The sequence below is a fragment of the Sinohyriopsis cumingii genome, chromosome 1 (genome assembly GCF_028554795.1).
Source record: "Sinohyriopsis cumingii isolate HCF-2022 chromosome 1, ASM2855479v2, whole genome shotgun sequence".
Lineage (NCBI taxonomy): Eukaryota > Metazoa > Mollusca > Bivalvia > Unionida > Unionidae > Sinohyriopsis > Sinohyriopsis cumingii.
This window is the reverse complement of record NC_142961.1, coordinates 12665692-12685540: the sequence shown is the minus strand read 5'-3', so window position 1 is coordinate 12685540 and position 19849 is coordinate 12665692. Positions and strand designations below refer to the sequence as shown.

At 34.4% G+C, this 19849-nt stretch overlaps 1 protein-coding gene across 1 annotated transcript in view; it reads right to left on the bottom strand.

Moving 5' to 3' along the window:
• Positions 1–19849, bottom strand: part of LOC149806424 (uncharacterized) — a 66100-nt gene that overhangs the window by 40253 nt on the left and 5998 nt on the right. Inside the window, exons 3-7 of the mRNA XM_089953092.1 lie at positions 18005–18073; positions 9939–10133; positions 7090–7305; positions 6147–6287; positions 3302–3548 (exon numbers count right to left, since the gene is read on the bottom strand). Coding sequence (XP_089809218.1) covers positions 3302–3548; positions 6147–6287; positions 7090–7305; positions 9939–10133; positions 18005–18073 — 868 coding nt within the window. The remainder of the gene's footprint in view (positions 1–3301; positions 3549–6146; positions 6288–7089; positions 7306–9938; positions 10134–18004; positions 18074–19849) is intronic.

Sequence of the window (19849 nt, the reverse complement as noted above, 5' to 3'; positions counted from 1 at the left end):
AGCCATACTTGAAACATTAAAACATCATCTTTGGAGAAAAATCCATGCCCATATAACCAGTACGGCTGTCACAATAACATAATTTTCATTTATGGCCAACAAGACATTATAGGAAGACTGTTAGCGAAAACCCCATTTTGATATGACCATCAGTTTAGGACAAGTAGGGATAAGATTTTCAAGGTGGCTGCTGTGCTGGTCATATAAGCTGTCTGAGCAACACAATTTTCATTTAGGACCAACTAGACACTGGGATGAATATGCATGTAAAGTTTTATGGCAATCATCCAAGTAGGTTAGGAGTAGTGATACAAGTTGTAATAAACGAAGGACAGATGGACAACAGGCCATTAAATTGACTCTACTAGTCTATGACAGAGTTAAAAATCGGGAACCATGATGCAGTCATGTTATATCCAAATTCATGCTATAACAAAGCACATTATAGCAGGGATCCCCTGTGTATTTGGAAATGGGATACATAACCAGACACATGTTTTAACAAAAATGGCATTATATTAAAGGGCCTTATAGGGAGGGAATTCTGCAACAGGGAACATAGACTTACTTCAACTTTGGATACAGATGAATTTTAAAATTTACTTTTTAATATTAAGATATGAAAATTGAAACAAGGGACTCACATGTTGAATAATTTGTAAAATGAAAGGTCTTTATGCCAGGATAAGATAATTTCTTACAAATTTGGTCAAATTATTTATACAGTATTTGAAAAGGTGTAATTTCAAGTTTTAGTTTTCAATTTTGAGTAATGTAGGCAAATTTGAATGTACATCAGCATCCAGTGAATAAAATTTGAAAGGTCTTTTAGCTTTTGAAGCTTTTGTCAAAGTGGGTCAAATCCTGTTCTGAAGTTTCTGAGAAGTTTTTCTATTTTCTGAAACAGCAGTAATGTTTTATAGTGGATTGGCATAATCTGAACAACATTTTAAAGGCCTTCCATGACTGTAAAATTTGGTCCAATAACGTTGAGCAGTTTCTGAGAAGTTGTTTAAAGGTTTTACTATGTTCAGCAATGGAAGCCATATTTGATCATAGATTTGCACCATATGTACAAATTATAAAGTGTTTCATGTGAAGATACTGTGTCAAATTTTGTTCAGTTGGTTTTGAGAAAATGTAAATTTAAAAGTGAAATTATTAAATGTAAAATTAAGTTTATGTTCAATGACTTATGCTAGTTCTCTTAATTTGCCTCAGTATATATATATATATATATATATATATATATATATATATATATATATATATACACACATATATATATATGTGTGTGTGTGTGTGTGTGATTTGGATTTTTAACATAGCTTTTACAATTTTTCAGTCATATCGCTAAGATGTCTGCAGTGACAGTTTATAGCAATGTCTAGCACTAGGGCATCATGCCGCAGACATGTAGCATGATGTCCCGCCTAGTCACATTATCCAGACACCAGGCCAACCAGTCCTATATATATATTTAAAAAAGGCCATATGATCTACCTATAAATATAACAAAAAATGTGTCTACTATTTATATGTTCTTCACATGATGCTTAAGAAATATGTAATATCTCCTTCCATCAACAATGACCTTTTCAAAGATTGAAAAAATACAATGGTTCCAAAAAAATGATAAGGTGGAAGTATAAACTAATACATGTATAATTGACATTACAGTTAGAACCTTTTATGACTGAGCCCCCCCCAACTACTTTGAACAATCTAACTGATTTTCCGATTTAGTGTACTACCTCAGTTTATTGGAAATCTGATTCTAGACAAATATTACTAAACCATTTACTGACGCTGACAAACATGAAGAAACATGACTCTTATTCTAATCTTGACAAATATTTGGTTTTTTGTGGGTATTTTTTTATCGATATCAGGAAAGTCACATTCTATTGGGCCATATTAACACACACTAAAAGCTGATTTTATCGATATCAGGAAAGTCACATTTTATTGGGCCATATTAACACATACTAAAAACTGATTTTATCGATATCAGGAAAGTCACATTTTATTGGGCCATATTAACACACACTAAAAACTGATTTTATCGATATCAGGAAAGTCACATTCTATTGGGCCATATTAACACACACTAAAAACTGATTTTATCGATATCAGGAAAGTCACATTTTATTGGGCCATATTAACATATACTAAAAACTGATTTTATCGATATCAGGAAAGTCACATTTTATTGGGCCATATTAACACATACTAAAAACTGATTTTATCGATATCAGGAAAGTCACATTTTATTGGGCCATATTAACACATACTAAAAACTGATTTTATTGATATCAGGAAAGTCACATTTTATTGGGCCATATTAACACATACTAAAAACTGATTTTATCGATATCAGGAAAGTCACATTTTATGCGGCCATATTATCACATACTAAAAACTGATTTTATCGATATCAGGAAAGTCACATTCTATTGGGCCATATTAACACACATTAAAAACTGATTTTACTGATATCAGGAAAGTCACATTTTATTGGGCCATATTAACACATATTAAAAACTGATTTTATCGATATCAGGAAAGTCACATTCTATTGGGCCATATTAACACACACTAAAAACTGATTTTATCGATATCAGGAAAGTCACATTCTATTGGGCCATATTAACACATACTAAAAACTGATTTTATCGATATCAGGAAAGTCACATTTTACTGGGCCATATTTACACACACTAAAAACTGATTTTATCGATATCAGGAAAGTCACATTTTATTGGGCCATACTAAAAACTGATTTGAAAATGAGCACTCTAGTAGTAACATGGTTAAGAGATTAATTACTGATCCACAAGAGGATGGTACCGAAAAAAGACAACCATCAACTAAAAAAAAGACTTGAAATTTGATCAGAACTAAGATTTTGCTTTCAGGCACTTTTCTGGCAAATACACTGACTAGTTCCAGACATAATGCTATCCAATTTATACAGCCCTGCAAAGCTAACATTTCTTCAAGCTAATTCTGCAAACTGAAATATAACAAGCTGATTATTGATGAATCTATTCAAAGAATACAGGACATCATTACAGGACAAAATTATGACAAATGTTGATACTTCACAAACACGTTATTAATCATTCAAACAAAAAATGTCAGTGGTAAGGCAGGCTGCAATTGTCCACAAATATTTTGTACTATGAAGATCCTCAATCACATATTACTGCAACCTGACTTTAAAATGAAAATCTTTGATCAATTCTTCCATAATTTCCAGTTAAAGTCATGCATCACCTTTTATTTAGTAAGTACCTACCTGAGAAATTTTCACTCTGAAGCTCAATCTTGCCTCCGGATCTATTTAAAGTAAAAGTTGTCTTTCTTGCTGGGGCACCACCCAGTACTGCTTCATGGGATAGCTTCATCACATTTTGGCTTGAGGATTTCTTGGAAGAATTATTTTCATGTTCATTTCTCAAGCGCTTTATGGTGTTGACGGACAGATTGAGGTAGATTTTCTTATTTGAACACCTTTTATAAACAGCTTCTTCCTCCTCAACAGCCTACAATAGTCAACAGAGCACATTATGGATTGTATAACAGACACATACCCAGATTTATCATTATGTAATCTGCCTACAGGTTCAGGTTGTTTGGATGGTTTTTAAAAGTACTATTATCTGAATATGGTTAACAATCATGCCAGATGAGAGAACTAAATTACGGACAACAAAGAGTTTCACACTGTCATCTATGTTGAAGATTTAACTGACAAACAAAAGTGATGTGGCTGAGGAAAGTGATATGATGGAAACAATGCCTACTTTGCCTATGATTCAAAGTCGTAAAAAAGTCACGGATCAGCTTTTCCAAATTGGTAAACTCCCTGTGCTGGCTTATTCAGTTAACAAGTGTCTACCTGTCCTAATGGTCACCTGTGTTCAGTTGTCACCAGGTCATAATGGGCATTATAATTTCTTGCCACCCACCCCCAGCGAATTTCCTATATAAATACCCTCTATTTAATGGTCACCTGCCTTCTGTGGTCAGTAGCCAGCTGTTTCCTAACCAAGCAGTGGTTTTGCCTTGCTTTAAGCAGCCACTTGAGTGTACCAGCAGTGACTGATCCAGATATGAAAATAAACACTTCATTTATATATAAGTAAAGCACTGGTTACATGAAGGTATATGATGCAAATCAATGTTTTCTTTTGTGACACAACCAAGTCCACATACATTGCCCAGGGTGAAGACTGCTCTGACAGAGTATGAAAATTGCCTTATGACAAAGTAGGACATTTTGTTTTCTTCAGCTTTCATTGTTATCATGCTCCATTTTAAGTAAAATTATTTAAATTGATTTTCTTTGTTTTCAATATCAATAGGATGAATCTAGTAATTGTTATTTCAAGCTTATGGATTAAAGCAATCTCCAATGGAAAAAAAAATAATTCTAAGTAATGATACAGTGCATTTGTGATACCCTTTATTGTTTATAAGCAACTAAGCTTCATTCTATTCCCCCAATCACCAGAGGTTTCTCACAAAAGCCAACTCTCTTTTGATCTCAGTGAAGTTGAGCAACTGCTTAATCCATCAATTGTTTGAAGTGTGAACACCTGTTTTTATGCCTAATTATACCAACTGGCCTAACAGAAAGTCAGTCCTGTTTTTCACAATGTCTGGATGTCAATTAATGAAAATTGCTACAATCTTTGACAAATGTGACGATGATATGAGAGTCAGGAATGCTTTAATGTACATTATGGATTAAATGGAGGACAGTAATCTTGCATGGAACTTGTTATTTTATTATTTTTTGCTTTTGCTCAATAGGTATACTAAATACATGTATCGTGATAATATATACTAAATACTGTATACTAAATACATGTATCTTAATAATATATACTAAATATTGTATACTAAATACATGTATCTTGTGAATATATATTTAATATACTTGTAGAATTGTATCATAAATGCATGTATCTTGATAATATATACTAAATAATGTATACTTAATACATGTATCTTGATAATATATACTAAATACTGTATAATAAATACATGTATCTTGATAATATATACTAAATAATGTATACTTAATACATGTATCTTGATAATATATACTAAATACTGTGTACTAAATACATGTATCTTGATAATATATACTAAATACTGTGTACTAAATACATGTATCTTGATAATATATACTAAATACTGTATACTAAATACATGTATATTGATAATATATACTAAATACTGTGTACTAAATACGTGTATCTTGATAATATATACTAAATACTGTATACTAAATACATGTATCTTGATAATATATACTAAATACTGTATACTAAATACATGTATCTTGATAATATATACTAAATACTGTATACTAAATACATGTATCTTGATAATATACTACTGTTGCTACTGTAATAATACATGTAAAATAATAATACTGATACTACAACTACTAATATTTCTAACACTATTCCGTGCATAGTACATGCATCTGTTACAAAGTTTTAGATCTGTGGTTGCCTTTAGATGTCATCTGTCTACAAATTCTTCTTTGTCCTTTTATCATAGGTGGCTGCTGTAGACAGGTTTGACTGCATATAACATATTCACCACACAACCATATAAACTTTCCTTGGAGCCAATGTTTGGACCATGATAAGATATTACACAACAATCATGCATACTGTATATTTGTTTCAGTGATATCTCATTTTTATGAATTACTGCTGGCAGTATCATGAGAACATGAAAACACTATAAATCAATGTCTTTTCCAAAAAGTTTAAATTTAATTGAAGAAATATTTACAATGCATATATTTACGTAACAAATACTTTAAACTTTGACCGCTGAACTTGGATTGATCTGTATTTTTAGATTAACCTCTACGTGAGGTCCAATGACATCACAATGCATGGAGGTTAAGAACTGAGATATAAATTTTAAGAGACTTCAAACAAAGATGGACAATGCTCTATGAATGTGGCCACTAGTTCTAAACCATTTTCTAAACTCATTGTAGCCAGTACTAAGAGCAACATCTAAATGTTTAGATTTGCCTTTTCTTTTAAGGAAAAGTTCAATGTTTCAATAATTCATTATTGCTGTCTTTTTTATTTATGATATCTACTCACCCTCTTGAATGCATCTCCTTCATTACCATATATTTTCAGACATTCATCTATCATGGTGTTCAGATACCTCTGACGCATGTTTGAAGGGATTTTAGAGCTGGAATCGGCCTGGACTATTGGTCTCTTTAACTTCTCAAGGGACTTTATCATTAAACAAAAGAAATATGTTACTGAATATCAGATGAAAATAGGCTTAACTAGTCTCAATGTACTAATCTGAATTCATTATTTTCAAAGGTATCAATTTTTGTTGTTTAGCAACCATTCATTTTCATCAGTACTTAATTTTGTGGATATGACTCTGATATTTAAAGCGAATAGCTAGAAGTTGGCCATGGCCACATATAAAGAACATAACTTATAAATGTGCTTGAGAAAACGACCATATACAAGATTTTAAATATCAACTTGACAATCTAGTGGCAAAATCTTTTCACGGATAGTTTTCTTTTGGTCATTAGCTTGAAAGAAAATCATGGGAAAATCATGAAAAATCACCAGACAATACACATCAATATCAGTCTTTTATTCTGTCACAAAAGATATTGGAATCATTCATCAAATATTGAACCTGCCCTCATTTAGAGTTCTCTCCCTCTTATACTCTTTGCAGCAAAAAAATTATAACCAATGTTTCACTAAGTAGCAAAAGCACAGAACTGGCAGTACATCCAGTACCATCTGTACTTACATGTAAGTCGAGTTAAACTGAAAACAACAAAGATCCTGATCTGCAGTTGCATTATGCACCTGCAGATCAGGGTCTATTTGTTTGTTTTATTGATCACTCCTAACAAACTGCACAGACCCAGATTTTCTGGCGTATTATGTGATTTCAGATCTGTCTGTGCAGTTTGCACATGGACTTGTCTTATAAGCAAGTATATATGGTACCTGATGCTATGTATAATGAAATCAGTTAGAAGAAAGAAAATCAAGTTACCACATTGGGAACATGAGCCTTCCGTTTTTCTGTTTTACTGGAAGTGGATGCAACAGTTTTCTGTGGTGCAGTATTAGCTGTAGGTGTAGATTTGAATCTGGAAGCTGCATTAGACTGTGATAATGAAGAAACAGATGAGGTGCTAGCACTACGAGGCATCTCTGTCTTTGGTACATAGGCTATCCTTTTCTTTCCACACATTTTAATGTTTGACTTCTGCAAGAAATAGTCACATCAGTGCATTTGTTTATTTATCACATAGTTGATCCACTTTACCTATAGAGTGTGCAGGTTCATAATTTTGATATTATAACATGTGAACATATCACTTTATGTGATTCTGACTGGTCCAAATAAGCCCATGAAATTATTGTGCAATATTCTCTTTACTGATTGGTTGCGATCATGGGAAAATGTTTTAAAACCCTGCCTTCTGCAATTTTTTGTTTTCACTGAACATTTTTGGCTGACATTATTCTATTAGGTTCACGAAACGGAATTGGGGAAAAATGGTCTCATCTATTTCAATATTGTCAATTTACCCCCACAGGGGTTTATTATCTCATGTGTAACATAACATAACATGAAAAATGGCGAAAACCCCAAGAAAAGAACAATAACAACAAGTAAAACTACAGGTATTCCTCAGATGATAGCAAGGGTGGGGACAGAGAGGCAGTATATTTGTAGCATGGAATCCACCCTATATACAAGCTTGGTTTAAACGTGAACTTACTGAAGTAAATAAACTCACCTTTGTTCACAGAAGAATGTAGACATAAACTGGCCTCCCCAACAAACATAATTTTATCCAACCACTGCTTATTTACATGATAAATATGTGATGCAAGTCTGACTCAAAACAATATTTGTTTATGTCTTCTGCACAATCTTATGTTCCAAATCAAATACTGCGAATATCCAGTCAAATACATTACAGTAAATATATATATTTCTGCATCCAGTAATCTTCTTTTCACAAAAATATCGCAACAATGTAATGTTTAGTTGTGATGTGCAATGTAAACATGGTCACTGTGCTGTGTAGGTTAACTCAAACTGGGACTGTGCACCATATCAATGTGACATCACATGCATAGGACATTTTGTGTTGACAAATGTTTGTCTTTTGCAAAATGTTCTGTTTACTTGGATGGACGCTTATTCTTTGATTTATAGTTATCAAAAAAGTATAATATACTTTTACTATTTAAACTTTTTTTGGGACTACTTTTTATGTACAACAAATGAAAGGTACAGCGTCTGTCGGATTGAACAAAATTATTAATTCTAAATAATTTCTACTGAAATAAAACAATGTGATAAAAAGAATCTCAAATGGGTAATGATTTAATATTAAATTTATGAAACTCATTAAATAATGTCCAGCTTTTGCTTGCAAATGCTGGACATTATTCAACTCATTTAATAAATTCAATACTAAATTGTTACCCATTTGAGATCATCTATTTATTACATACATAGTCTTAAACGGTTGATTTGGTATTTGATATGGATGTTTACTCTGCTTTTCTATACTGCACATACATATGGGAACCGTGCAATTGTTTTCACTGATGTCTGTTAATAATTTTTTTTGAAATCCATTCAGACAGCAAAATACTTGGAAAATGTAAAAGAGCACATATATGATAAATGCCAAAACCACATTTTTTTCTTTCTTTCTGAGTCATGAAATAACTTGCTTCATATTTTGTATGATTATGTCTCTGCCTCATGCACATGACATACCCCAATGCCACATGAAACTCATACTTTTGCAGACTTGAAACACAATACAGATGTAGTTTTCTCTCATGCATGTAACATGTACCCAACTACACACATCCAGCACCCAGACCAATCACAGCATAATGCGCAGGCAGATCTGGGTATACTTTAATCATTATACTTACAATTTTAGGAACACAATGAAGACCCTCAGCCATTGGTGCAGTATGTTGTTGTTGTTGTTGTTGTGGGGTTTAACGCCATTTTTCAGCATGATAGGCTATACATGGCGGCCAGTATTAATGGTGGAGGAAGAACCCGGAAAACCCCGGAAAGAACCACTGACCCACGAGAAGCTGGTGCAGTATGTGATAGCAGATCTGGGTCTAAGTTTAACCAGTGTGCTATTATAAAAGAAAATAACGGCTTTGTTCCTTGGGTACCATATATACTAGATTAAAAGTCCATGGTAAACAACACAGACCCCAAAAGGTCTCCCAATGGCTTGTGTTCTTGAACCTGGGGACTACTTTCATCAATATTTGCCGTTAAACCTCTGCAATTCTATTTTATTCCATATTTTATAGTGGAGACAAATAAAATTGCTGCATTCGCAATACTAACTCATTTCTTTTTTACATCTAGGAAATATACCTGACCTTATGTATATTACCGGTATTCAATCCTGTAATTCCATATTTATGTCTATTTCATTTTTCTTTTGCTCTTTTTCTCTCTCCCTCCCTTCTTTTTCTCCCTCACTATCAGGATGAACAGATATTAAAATTTGTCACCTGCAGACCCGCTAGTGTATATTGATACCATCAATGAGTTGCCATCAAGAAATGCCTAAAAATGGACCCAAAACAGCAGGTAGACCTCTAGTAAAATGTATCAAATTAGTTTCCAACATCAATCATGGAAACTGTCTGACTAGAATTGGTTTCCTACATCAATCATGGAAACTGACTGACTAGAATTAGTTTCCTACATCAATCATGGAAACTGACTGAATAGAACTGGATGTGAAGCTACACAGGATCAATATGTTATTTCACTTATAATAAATGTGACATGAAATGAGTGCTACTATAAGGCTAATGATCTGGTGTCCATACATTTGCCAGGCCTGATGATATGGCTGTGGAGGTGGATAGCAATTGTTTTTCCGATGATGATGATGATTGTTTTTCTGCCATGGCTGCCTCCTTTAATGCTCTCTCCTGCATCATTTTCAATCTGTTCAACATCACCTGAGCCGGGCTCATCTTCACAGGGACTGACCCAGTCTTCACTGGCTGTTTTCTGTTTAACTGTAAATATACACAAGTAAACAGCCTAATTTATCTGTTACCAAGGAAAATATGGCTACAGATTTTGTGCAAACTATAGGATATATTAACAAATGTAACTATTTAATAAAATATGCTGAAAATACCATACTTAATTTAGATTTAGTTTTAAAACAGCAAGGAGAATATCTTAAAAAAAGTATTCTTTAAAAAAATCTCTTTTTATTTGTATTGCAATCATGAATAACTAAAGACTCAGCAAACAATCCATGAAAGACACAGAAACCTTTAATTAAGCTTAATGTTGAAGTCTTCTCATGTCTCCTGCAGGTTGTTAAGGCTGCAGCAGATTCCTTCTGACAAATGCTATGTTACCCCTCCCCCAGTAACAGTTTATTACAATTCCTGGATGACTCTAGATGGAAGGACTAAAACTTAAGCCAAGTGCACACAACAGTGATCACATTATCAAATTAAATTTAAATTTACTCATTCCAAGTCCAGAGTACAAACCATTAGATCTCCCATTGTAGGACTGTGCGTGTGCGTGTGTTGAGGGTGGGGTGAGGGGGTATAATAAATTTGTCAAGAACTAGGGGATGGGATTATCAATGATCTGTTAAAACATAAGTATCATGAATAATTTCCACAATTTTGTAAATATATGGGGTAATCTTTCCATCAAGAATGCTGTATCTGGGATTCCAGTGACAAGAGAAGCTGTCTCCCTGACCCATAAATCGGAGGGTCACATATTTCAAAGAGACAGTTCAAAATACTGTGAGAGATTTTATTGTTTCCTCTATGAGAAATAAAAAGCTTAACAGGTACACAAATTTGCGGCAAATAAACCTTTGCAAGTTTACTTTTCATGTCAGGGCCCCAAGTGGCCAAGTGGTCTAAAGCAATCACCATTACGGATCACTGTCATCTCACCTCTGTCTGCGTCTATGTTGTTTGTTTTACTGATTACTCCTAACACACTGCACATACCCAGATCTGCTAATGCATTCTTTAATGGCAGATCTGGGCCTGTACATGTTGTAGTTGGACTCTTGATAAGTGAGTATACACGGTAATTAGTCGCTTTGGTAAGTTTTTATTGGACAATAAGAGTTCTGTTATGTACACAATACAGCAAATCTATTCTCAATACTGCATATAGTTCTTTGTTTTCCATGTTAATCTAACCTGTAATTTATTTCATCTACTCCGAGTTTCACTTGTTATATTTCTACTTTGTATGTTTCTTCAGTTTTAATTTACAGGTTTTTCAATTTAATACTGAAATGTATTATTTTGCTAAGTTAAATAACAGTATTACTTAAACATATAAATTCTGTATTCTAAAACCTGTTCACATTTTCTTTTCTCTGCAAGTGGAAGAATTTAGCATAACACCAATAGTAAGTTCTTTTGTAAATTATGTTTCTCTGACTGTACTTTTTACCCAATTACATTAATATTTAGAAAATAAACTCATGAATACAAACCTTGAAATGATACAAATTTCATCTTTTCTCTCTATAACATATCAACAGTGGGTATAAAGTATGGCACCATTTTTAAGCTGAGTGATACATCAATTTAGGATGCTTGCATTAGTGTGGAGGCTGAGATGGTATTATTGAAGTGTGATCAAGTAAATATTCACAAAGAAACATAATCAACAAAATATACACTATCTCCATTTGATATATTCTCCAGTGACATTAACATCAGAAGAAAGGGTATCAAAGAAAAGAAGACCATGACAAATATATGACTGCCTGCTGATAGCAGTCTGTTCTTGGCTATGATAGTCTTATTAGGACTTCAGAAACACTGTGAGGTTTAACGCCATTTTTCAGCACACGATAGGCTATGCATGGCGGCCAGTATTAATGGCGAATCTCAGTTAGAGACAATTCAGGTCCATTGAAAAAGCATGTGACTCACTCACTCATCCTACATGCCAAAAAATGCTAAGGCTATCAGAAAGCATGTTTTGTATAAAAGCTGCTTCAGCAAAATTCTGGCTGAAGGTTCAGATGGATCTGAGACTCTCCTTAAGAGGGCCTCAAGGGAGAATAGTCCTTGACTAATGAGTCACCCGCTATAAATAAAGCATTATTATTATTATTATTATTATTATTATTATTATATTATTCCATTTTGAAAACAGGTCTATTCAAGTCATCACTGGCAAGTAGAACTTATAGATCTCTATCATGATTCCTTTTGCCATGATGCCTAAAAGTGTTGGACATCATGAAGCGGTAGCCTTTCATATTAATTGGGGCTATTTGTTGTCTTCTTGAACAGCCAGAGAAAGAAATTAGTCAGCTGTGGGATATAGGTACTTAAAGAGGTGATACTGACTTTGCACTTATCCCTGAAAACCTCCATCAATGTGGAGAGCCATCTAGTTCATGAGATTCTATCCATAACCGAACAAGTGAATTCTTTCTTTGCATAGTTTTACCAACAAGAGTCTGGCATGAAGAGCCAGTCTGGACACATATGAAATACCTGTTGCAAACTGCGATTTTTTTCTCCCCTTATTGGCGATAAAATATACCATCTGGCAATTTTTGGGGTGACAACCTTTTTGGCTTTTTAATTTGTGCATACAATCATGGATTTGGAGTGGAGACATTCAAAGGGACCAAAAAAAGGAAGCCACAAACATGGATACACAATGCACTGGAAACTATCTGTTACATAAACAAATCCTTTGTTTGTATTGACAAACCCATCTTTACAATGCATAATCTGCTTAATATGTTGACATCTGGCCTGAGTACTGTATGCTGTGATACACTCAGTCATGCTATGGGACTATACAATCAACTGACCTCTGAAGACATGAACACAAACAGCTACAATTACTTGAATGATGGCTAATCCATCTGTTTTTTTTTTAAATGTATAAATAAAATGGTTTTGATGAAACTTCTGAAAAAACTAATAACCCTTGAAGTACTGATTGCTGTGTATAAATACAAAGCAAATGAAAAAAATCTCAATCAGAATATTCACTGATTTTTTGGGTCCAATACACAATCTCAAAGGACACGCTGTTTCTCCCTATGGAGTGCGTTATACCCCCTCCCCCAACATGCCCCCATTTCATATTCTGGTCATCTGTGCCTACACTGCACAATAGCTAAAAGTTAGACTCGAGCATTTTCGACATACTTCAAAGAAACCACCTGTTCTACTGTGAGTGAAAGCACTAGCAACTGACTGACAAATAAACAATGCCCTGTTTTGTCGTAACTAACAATGCCTAAAAAGGGTGTGAATTTATGTTAACAGTTCAAATATGGTCTAAAGCTACCATACATGTGATAACTATTTCCCACATTTTATATCCCACCTTATTTCCTTATTGCTAATTCATATATGCATATAACACTGCTTACTAAATAACAAATTGTGATATGTTTCTTCATTCCTTCTTTTAATTCAGTGATAGTAATTAATGCTTATATATGTGGTACAATAATGCCAGGTGTTGACTCACTTAAGTTTCATTGGTGGGAATGGAGATTCTAGTTTGGTTGTCAAGAAAAAAAATCTACAGCATTCAGTGATATTCTTGGGATTTAGGAAGCAATTCGCTATAAGCAAAGCATGTAAAGTGCAGCAAAACTAAATTTCTGAACTCCTGGTTGATGGAGATGTACTTTGTGAAGCTAGCCATAAAAAGGGGAGGGGTTTAATTCCTGAATCCGTGAAATCAACAGTCACATCATACGTCACTTTTCTTACATTGCAAAGCATGATAAGACGATTTTAGTATTAAAATGTCATTAACTAAAGTTCCTTACAAAACATTTATTTGGAACATAATATACATAATACAGATTTGCTTAATACCTGATGTTTGTATTATTAATTTAGAAAGAGAGACTGTAGATGTCAGTAAAGCAGATATTTTACATTTAATAATGCATTTATTTCAGGTGACAAGTCATACCTTTGCACTAATGGTGATACCAGATGCAAAGACAATGGAACTAGTGCAAAATGGTCACGTGATGATTTATTTTGTAATATTATGGCTGTATTGCTGTTGTTGTCAATAAAGTAATAACTATCACATCTTTTTCAATTTTTATTGCCTACTACATTAATAGACTTGGAAAAATATTCACTATTTGTTTTGGCAAATTTTTTGGGAAATTGGTGACAAAATATTGAGGTTGGTGATTTTTTTGGGGTGAACGTTTTAAAAGCCAGGACCATCCCTGATGGCTTTCTGGGTAAGTTCATCTTCACCATGATTTTCCTGGGGCATGTCTGTGCTAGATCACTGACACAGACCTTGTCCCACATAAGTGAATTTATAACCAATCAATCTGTGTATTATTTTTCTGGGAAAATGTTTTGATCAGTTAACTGTGCTGATATTTACAATGACAGAATTCAATGACTAAAAGACCCCTTGATGTACATACATCAAAAAGAACGTGATGCAATAGCTGGGTGGTAAGTTCAAAGGCTTTGACTGGCCGCCGGGTGGGAAATGTATTGATATTTATTTACATTTTCTGACCAAATGTACATCTCTGGATCTTTCTGACTCTGAATTCAATCACTGTAAATATCAGTACATTTTTGCATCCGGCCGCTAGTCAAAGCCTTTCATCTTGCTGCCCAGCTATTGCATCATATTCTTTTTGATGTACTCTTATAATGGCAACATGTATGTACATCAAGGGGTCTTTCAGTCACTGAATTCTGTCATTGTAAATATCAGCACAGCTAACTGATCAACACATTTTCCCACAAAGCAGGTGGCTGAAGCAGGACTGGCAAGTCTTTGAAATTTGCCGCACATCTATAACATGCGTACGGAGGTCTCCCGCCTCAGGGAATTTCTGCGTCCCAGAGAAAAAATTGGCATCCAAATACACGTAATTAAGCGTTTCCGAGATCTCTGAATATATATATTAATTGTTTGTCTGTTAGTTTTAAAATATTTTTTTTATTCCATTACATGTTATTGTAATGTAATATTGTTTAGTGGACTTGATTTTTGTTCAAAATTAAGTTCAGTTCTATTTGACTTCATTGATTTTTTTTTATTTCATTGATGTAAATACCTAATAATGGAGACATTGTATCTAGTTGCTGACCTTAATATAAGTGACAATTTTGGTAAATAACTTTTTAAAAAAAAATCTTTCTCAGAGTAAGAATCATTTAGTTGAGTCAAGGTGATACCTGGACTATGTGACATGAGGCACGTGTTAATTCGCAAACAAACTTCTATTTTTCCCAGAAGGATGAACTCTTGACCCCCATATGGGAATCTGATTTGCATTTTAGTTAGTCTTCTAACTGATGTTATGATAAGAATTCTATCAGTCATGCCTTAACACTTGAGAATTCAAGTTGTTTTATGTTGTGTCCACTTCAGGGATGAATTTTGATTTTCCTCAGATTATCGCATTTCAAGTGATTGTTTTCCCTGGAAATACTAAAGTGCTCTGTTAATTCTTGGACAAAGACATTTACTAGAATTTATACAGAATTCAAAAACTGGAATAATATTTTCTGTGATTCAACAAGAGATTACTGACACATCAGTACAATGCTGACTATTGCTCACCTCTGCGTAGGTTCGAGTCTCAGATTCAGCCAATGTGGATAGTTGAGAAAGCTTGCCAGTAGCTTCTCGAGGGTCGGTGGTTCTTTCCGGGGTTTTCCCGGGTTCTTCCTCCACCATTAATACTGGCCACCATGTAAAGCCGACCATGTGCTGAAAAATGGCATTAAACCCTAAAACAACAACAACAACTGACTATTGCATACATCATCGCCTTCCATCTTGTTTTTTCATCAGATCTGAACTGTGATTCATTTATAACTTTTCACTGACAGAACTTGTGTTTTTAATTCTTGGGTTGCAAACTGGATTTAATTTGCAATACCGTGAGTTCATTTTTATTTTATTTTTTTACTCTTTAGTCTTGGGAAATAAATTTTTCATTAAATTTTACAAAGCCTGTTGTCTTCACTCTTTTCTGGTACTTATTTTAAGAGCATAGACTTGTAACTATATATACAACTGCTGCTTGAGTGCTTAGATCCAGTATTGCCTTCACTAACTGATGTTATTAATACCTCTCTCTCATCTGGGGAATTCCCATCAATTTATCAAAACTGCCATTGTAAAGCCTCTGCTAAAGAAACCAACACTAGACCATAACGATTTAAAGAATTACCACCCAGTTTCTAATCTCCCCTTCATTTAAAAAATCTTAGAAAAGGTTGTTCTATCCCAGCTTGTATCTCATCTAAATTCAAAGAGTCTTTTTAGCAATGTACAATCTGCATATCGCCCTTGCCACAGTACTGAAACTACTCTTTTCAAAGTAGGTAATGACATTCTCTCTGCATTGGATAGCGGAAAGATTACAGTCCTCACCCTCCTTGATTTGTCTGCAGCATTTGACACAATAGACCATGATATATTACTTCACCGTCTCCAGCATGTATTTGGCAGTCATGATACAGCCTTACTATGGTTCAAGTCCTACTTGGTCAACAGGACACAAATTGTATCTGCAAATGGAATACACTCCAACCCAGTTGATCTATGTTGTGGTGTTCCACAGGGGTCTGTTGTAGGACCTGTTCTCTTCATTCTGTACACTCAGTCGCTCTCAAGTGTCATAGATCATCATCCAGTGTCTCATCAATTGTACGCTGATGACATACAAATATACAAAACTAGCCACCCAACTGAAGTTGATGCTACCATCCAAGGTGTAGAGAGGTGCATTTCTGATGTGAAATCATGGATGACTTGTAACAAGCTGCAGATGAATGGTGATAAAACTGAGGCCATTCTGATCACAACATAAAGACTTTCTCATTTACATCCTTTACCTAAAACAATAAATATCAGCAACGCCAACATTAAATTCACACAATCAGTATGAAACCTAGGTGTTACTCTGGATAGTACTCTCACACTGCACCAACATGTCATGAACATAAGCAAGGCTGCATATCTTGAGCTGAGACGCATCAGCTCAATTCACAAATATCTTTCAGTTGATGCCACTAAACAGTTGTGTGTTCATTAGTACTTTCAAGATTGGACTATTGTAACTCAATTCTGTCTGGTTCATCTCAATATCTACTCCAGAAATTTCAAAAAGTTCAAAACACAGCTGCTCGGATCATACTTAGAGTACCATGATCAGAGCACACCTCCCCGCTGCTCTGTACCATACACTGGCTATCCATTCGATCCAGAATCAAACACAAAATTTGTTCTCTGTGCTACATTTCACTGTCGGACTCTAGTCCAACATACCTATCTGACCTCACTCATGTGTACACACCAGCAAGATACTTACACTCCTCTTCTGACAATCGTATACTCATTATTCCAAGTATGAAAACAAAGTCATATGGACAGCATTCTTTTGCATAACAGGGCCCAGCAACATGGAATGAATTGCCCACTGAACTTAGACACAAAGACACAGTGATCACATTCAAGAGGGCTCTCAAAACTCAATATTTCGACAGCAAGAACAAACTAAAAGACCTAATAATGTTTCCTACCTGAAATATTCTCAGCATGCTTTTTATTTTTTTAATATTTTTCTAATTTCATGTTGTTTGTTTTTTTAATAACATTATTATGTTTCTTATCTTATAGGTGTTGTCTAAAGTTGTAAAGCCCTTACAGCTTCTAAAGATTAGGCGCTATACAAAGTCCTCATCATTATTATATATATATATATATATATATATATATATATATATCTCTCTCTCTCTCTCTGTGTGTGTGTGTGTGTGTGTGTGTGTGTATTTACAGATGTATGTACACTTATACAGCACATCATTTGAGTATATTAAGAAACGAATCCTGGTGAATCTACCTCATCACTATTCTTGTGTGCTACCCTCTTCTTACTATTAACAGTGGGGATGCCTGGGTCACTGGACTTCTGAAAAAGACAATGGAAATATTTCAAATTCTTCATTTCACTCATAGAAAAGATATGACAGTCAAGAAGCAGTATCAATAAATCACTGTATCTTACAAATAAAATAAAACTTTATACACGTTTCAAATATATTTACCCTGCGACGTAAAGAAGTCAAAATGAGACATCTATAATATACGAAAAATCCATATGACATCCAGGGAGATCACTCATACATTGAGTGTAAATTGAAACATACATTGGAAATACTGGTAGTCAATGGACATTATTGGCTTCATCTAAGGTTAAAGTCTGTAAATGAATCTAGTCATCATAGGACAGCATGGCTTAGCTACAATTGCAGGGATGGTCCTGGCTTTTAAAAAGATGTCGCCAAAAAAATCGCCAACCTCAATATTTTGTCGCCAATTTTCAAAAAGTGTCGCCAAAAAAGTAGTGTGCATTTTTCCAAGTGTTAATTTAGTCTATTAATGTAACAGGCAATGAAAATTACAAAGATGGATTAGTTAATACTGTAATTACAACAAGCATTAACAAAATGTTACAAAGTGTTACATGAAGATCCGTCGCGATTTTAGGGCTGCCCACTTGTTGAATGCAGTTTCAAAGTCTAATTTTTCACATCTGTACATGCTGATTCTCATTAAATTCTCGAGAGATGAGATACAGAGCTTATTTCTGATGTCAGTTTTTATGAAGTTCATCTTACTGAATTCACGTTCACAGTCTACAGTGCTGACAGGTGACACCAGTAGTCTCTCAGCAGCCCCCCCCCCCTTTATGGCTAGCTTCACAAAGCTTGTAGTGAATTGCTTCCTAAATCCCAAGAATGATCACTGAATGCTGTATAAATTTTCTCGACAAGAAAAATAGGATCTCCATTCCCACGAATGAAACTTATACAAGTCAACACCTGGCAATATTGGACCGTATATATAAGCATAAATTCACACCCAATTTAGGGATTCTTTCACTCCTGCATTTTGAGAAATAAATAATTATTATTAATTATGCAAAACTGTTGGTTTTGTTTTTTGCTATTTCTTGTTGCGGAGTTTAAGTCTCTGCAGCCGTAACACAGGACTGATGGCAAAAGGAAAAGATCAATGAGTAAAATGCTGCACTCGCGACAGATGTAATTGTGATTTAGATTTTTTCCATTCGTTTTGTATTTATACACGGTAGTCGGTACTTCAAAGCTTATCAGTTTTCTATGAAGGTTCAGCAAAACTATTGTATTGGTATATGTTTAAAAAAAAAACAGAAGGATTAGCCATACAATTAATTTTATCTGTTCTATTCGCGTCTTCAGAAGTCGGTCAGTTGTAGGTATAGTGCGGTAGCATGATTGACTGTATCGCAGCATACAGTACTCAGCCTAGATGTCAGCATAAGCAGATTATGATGTAACAATGCACTGTAAAGATGGGGTTGTCAATAAGAATAAAGGATCGTTTGTGTAAAAGATTGATTCCAATGCATTGCTTAGTCAAGTTTGTGGCTTCCTTTCGTTCTGCCTTTTAATTTATCCAGTCCAAATCCATGATTGTATGTACAAATCAAATAACCAAAAAGTATGTCGCCAAAAAAATCGCCAGATGGGATATTTTTGTCGCCAATAAGGAAAAAAAATCGCAATTTGCGACATTGGCGAAGCCCAGGACGATCCCTGAATTGGCAAAAACTTTCACTCCAACATCAAAGCAACAATCATGCATATAAGACTTTAACACTAACACCAAGACAACGTACAAGCCGTATGATTGCATAGGTTCT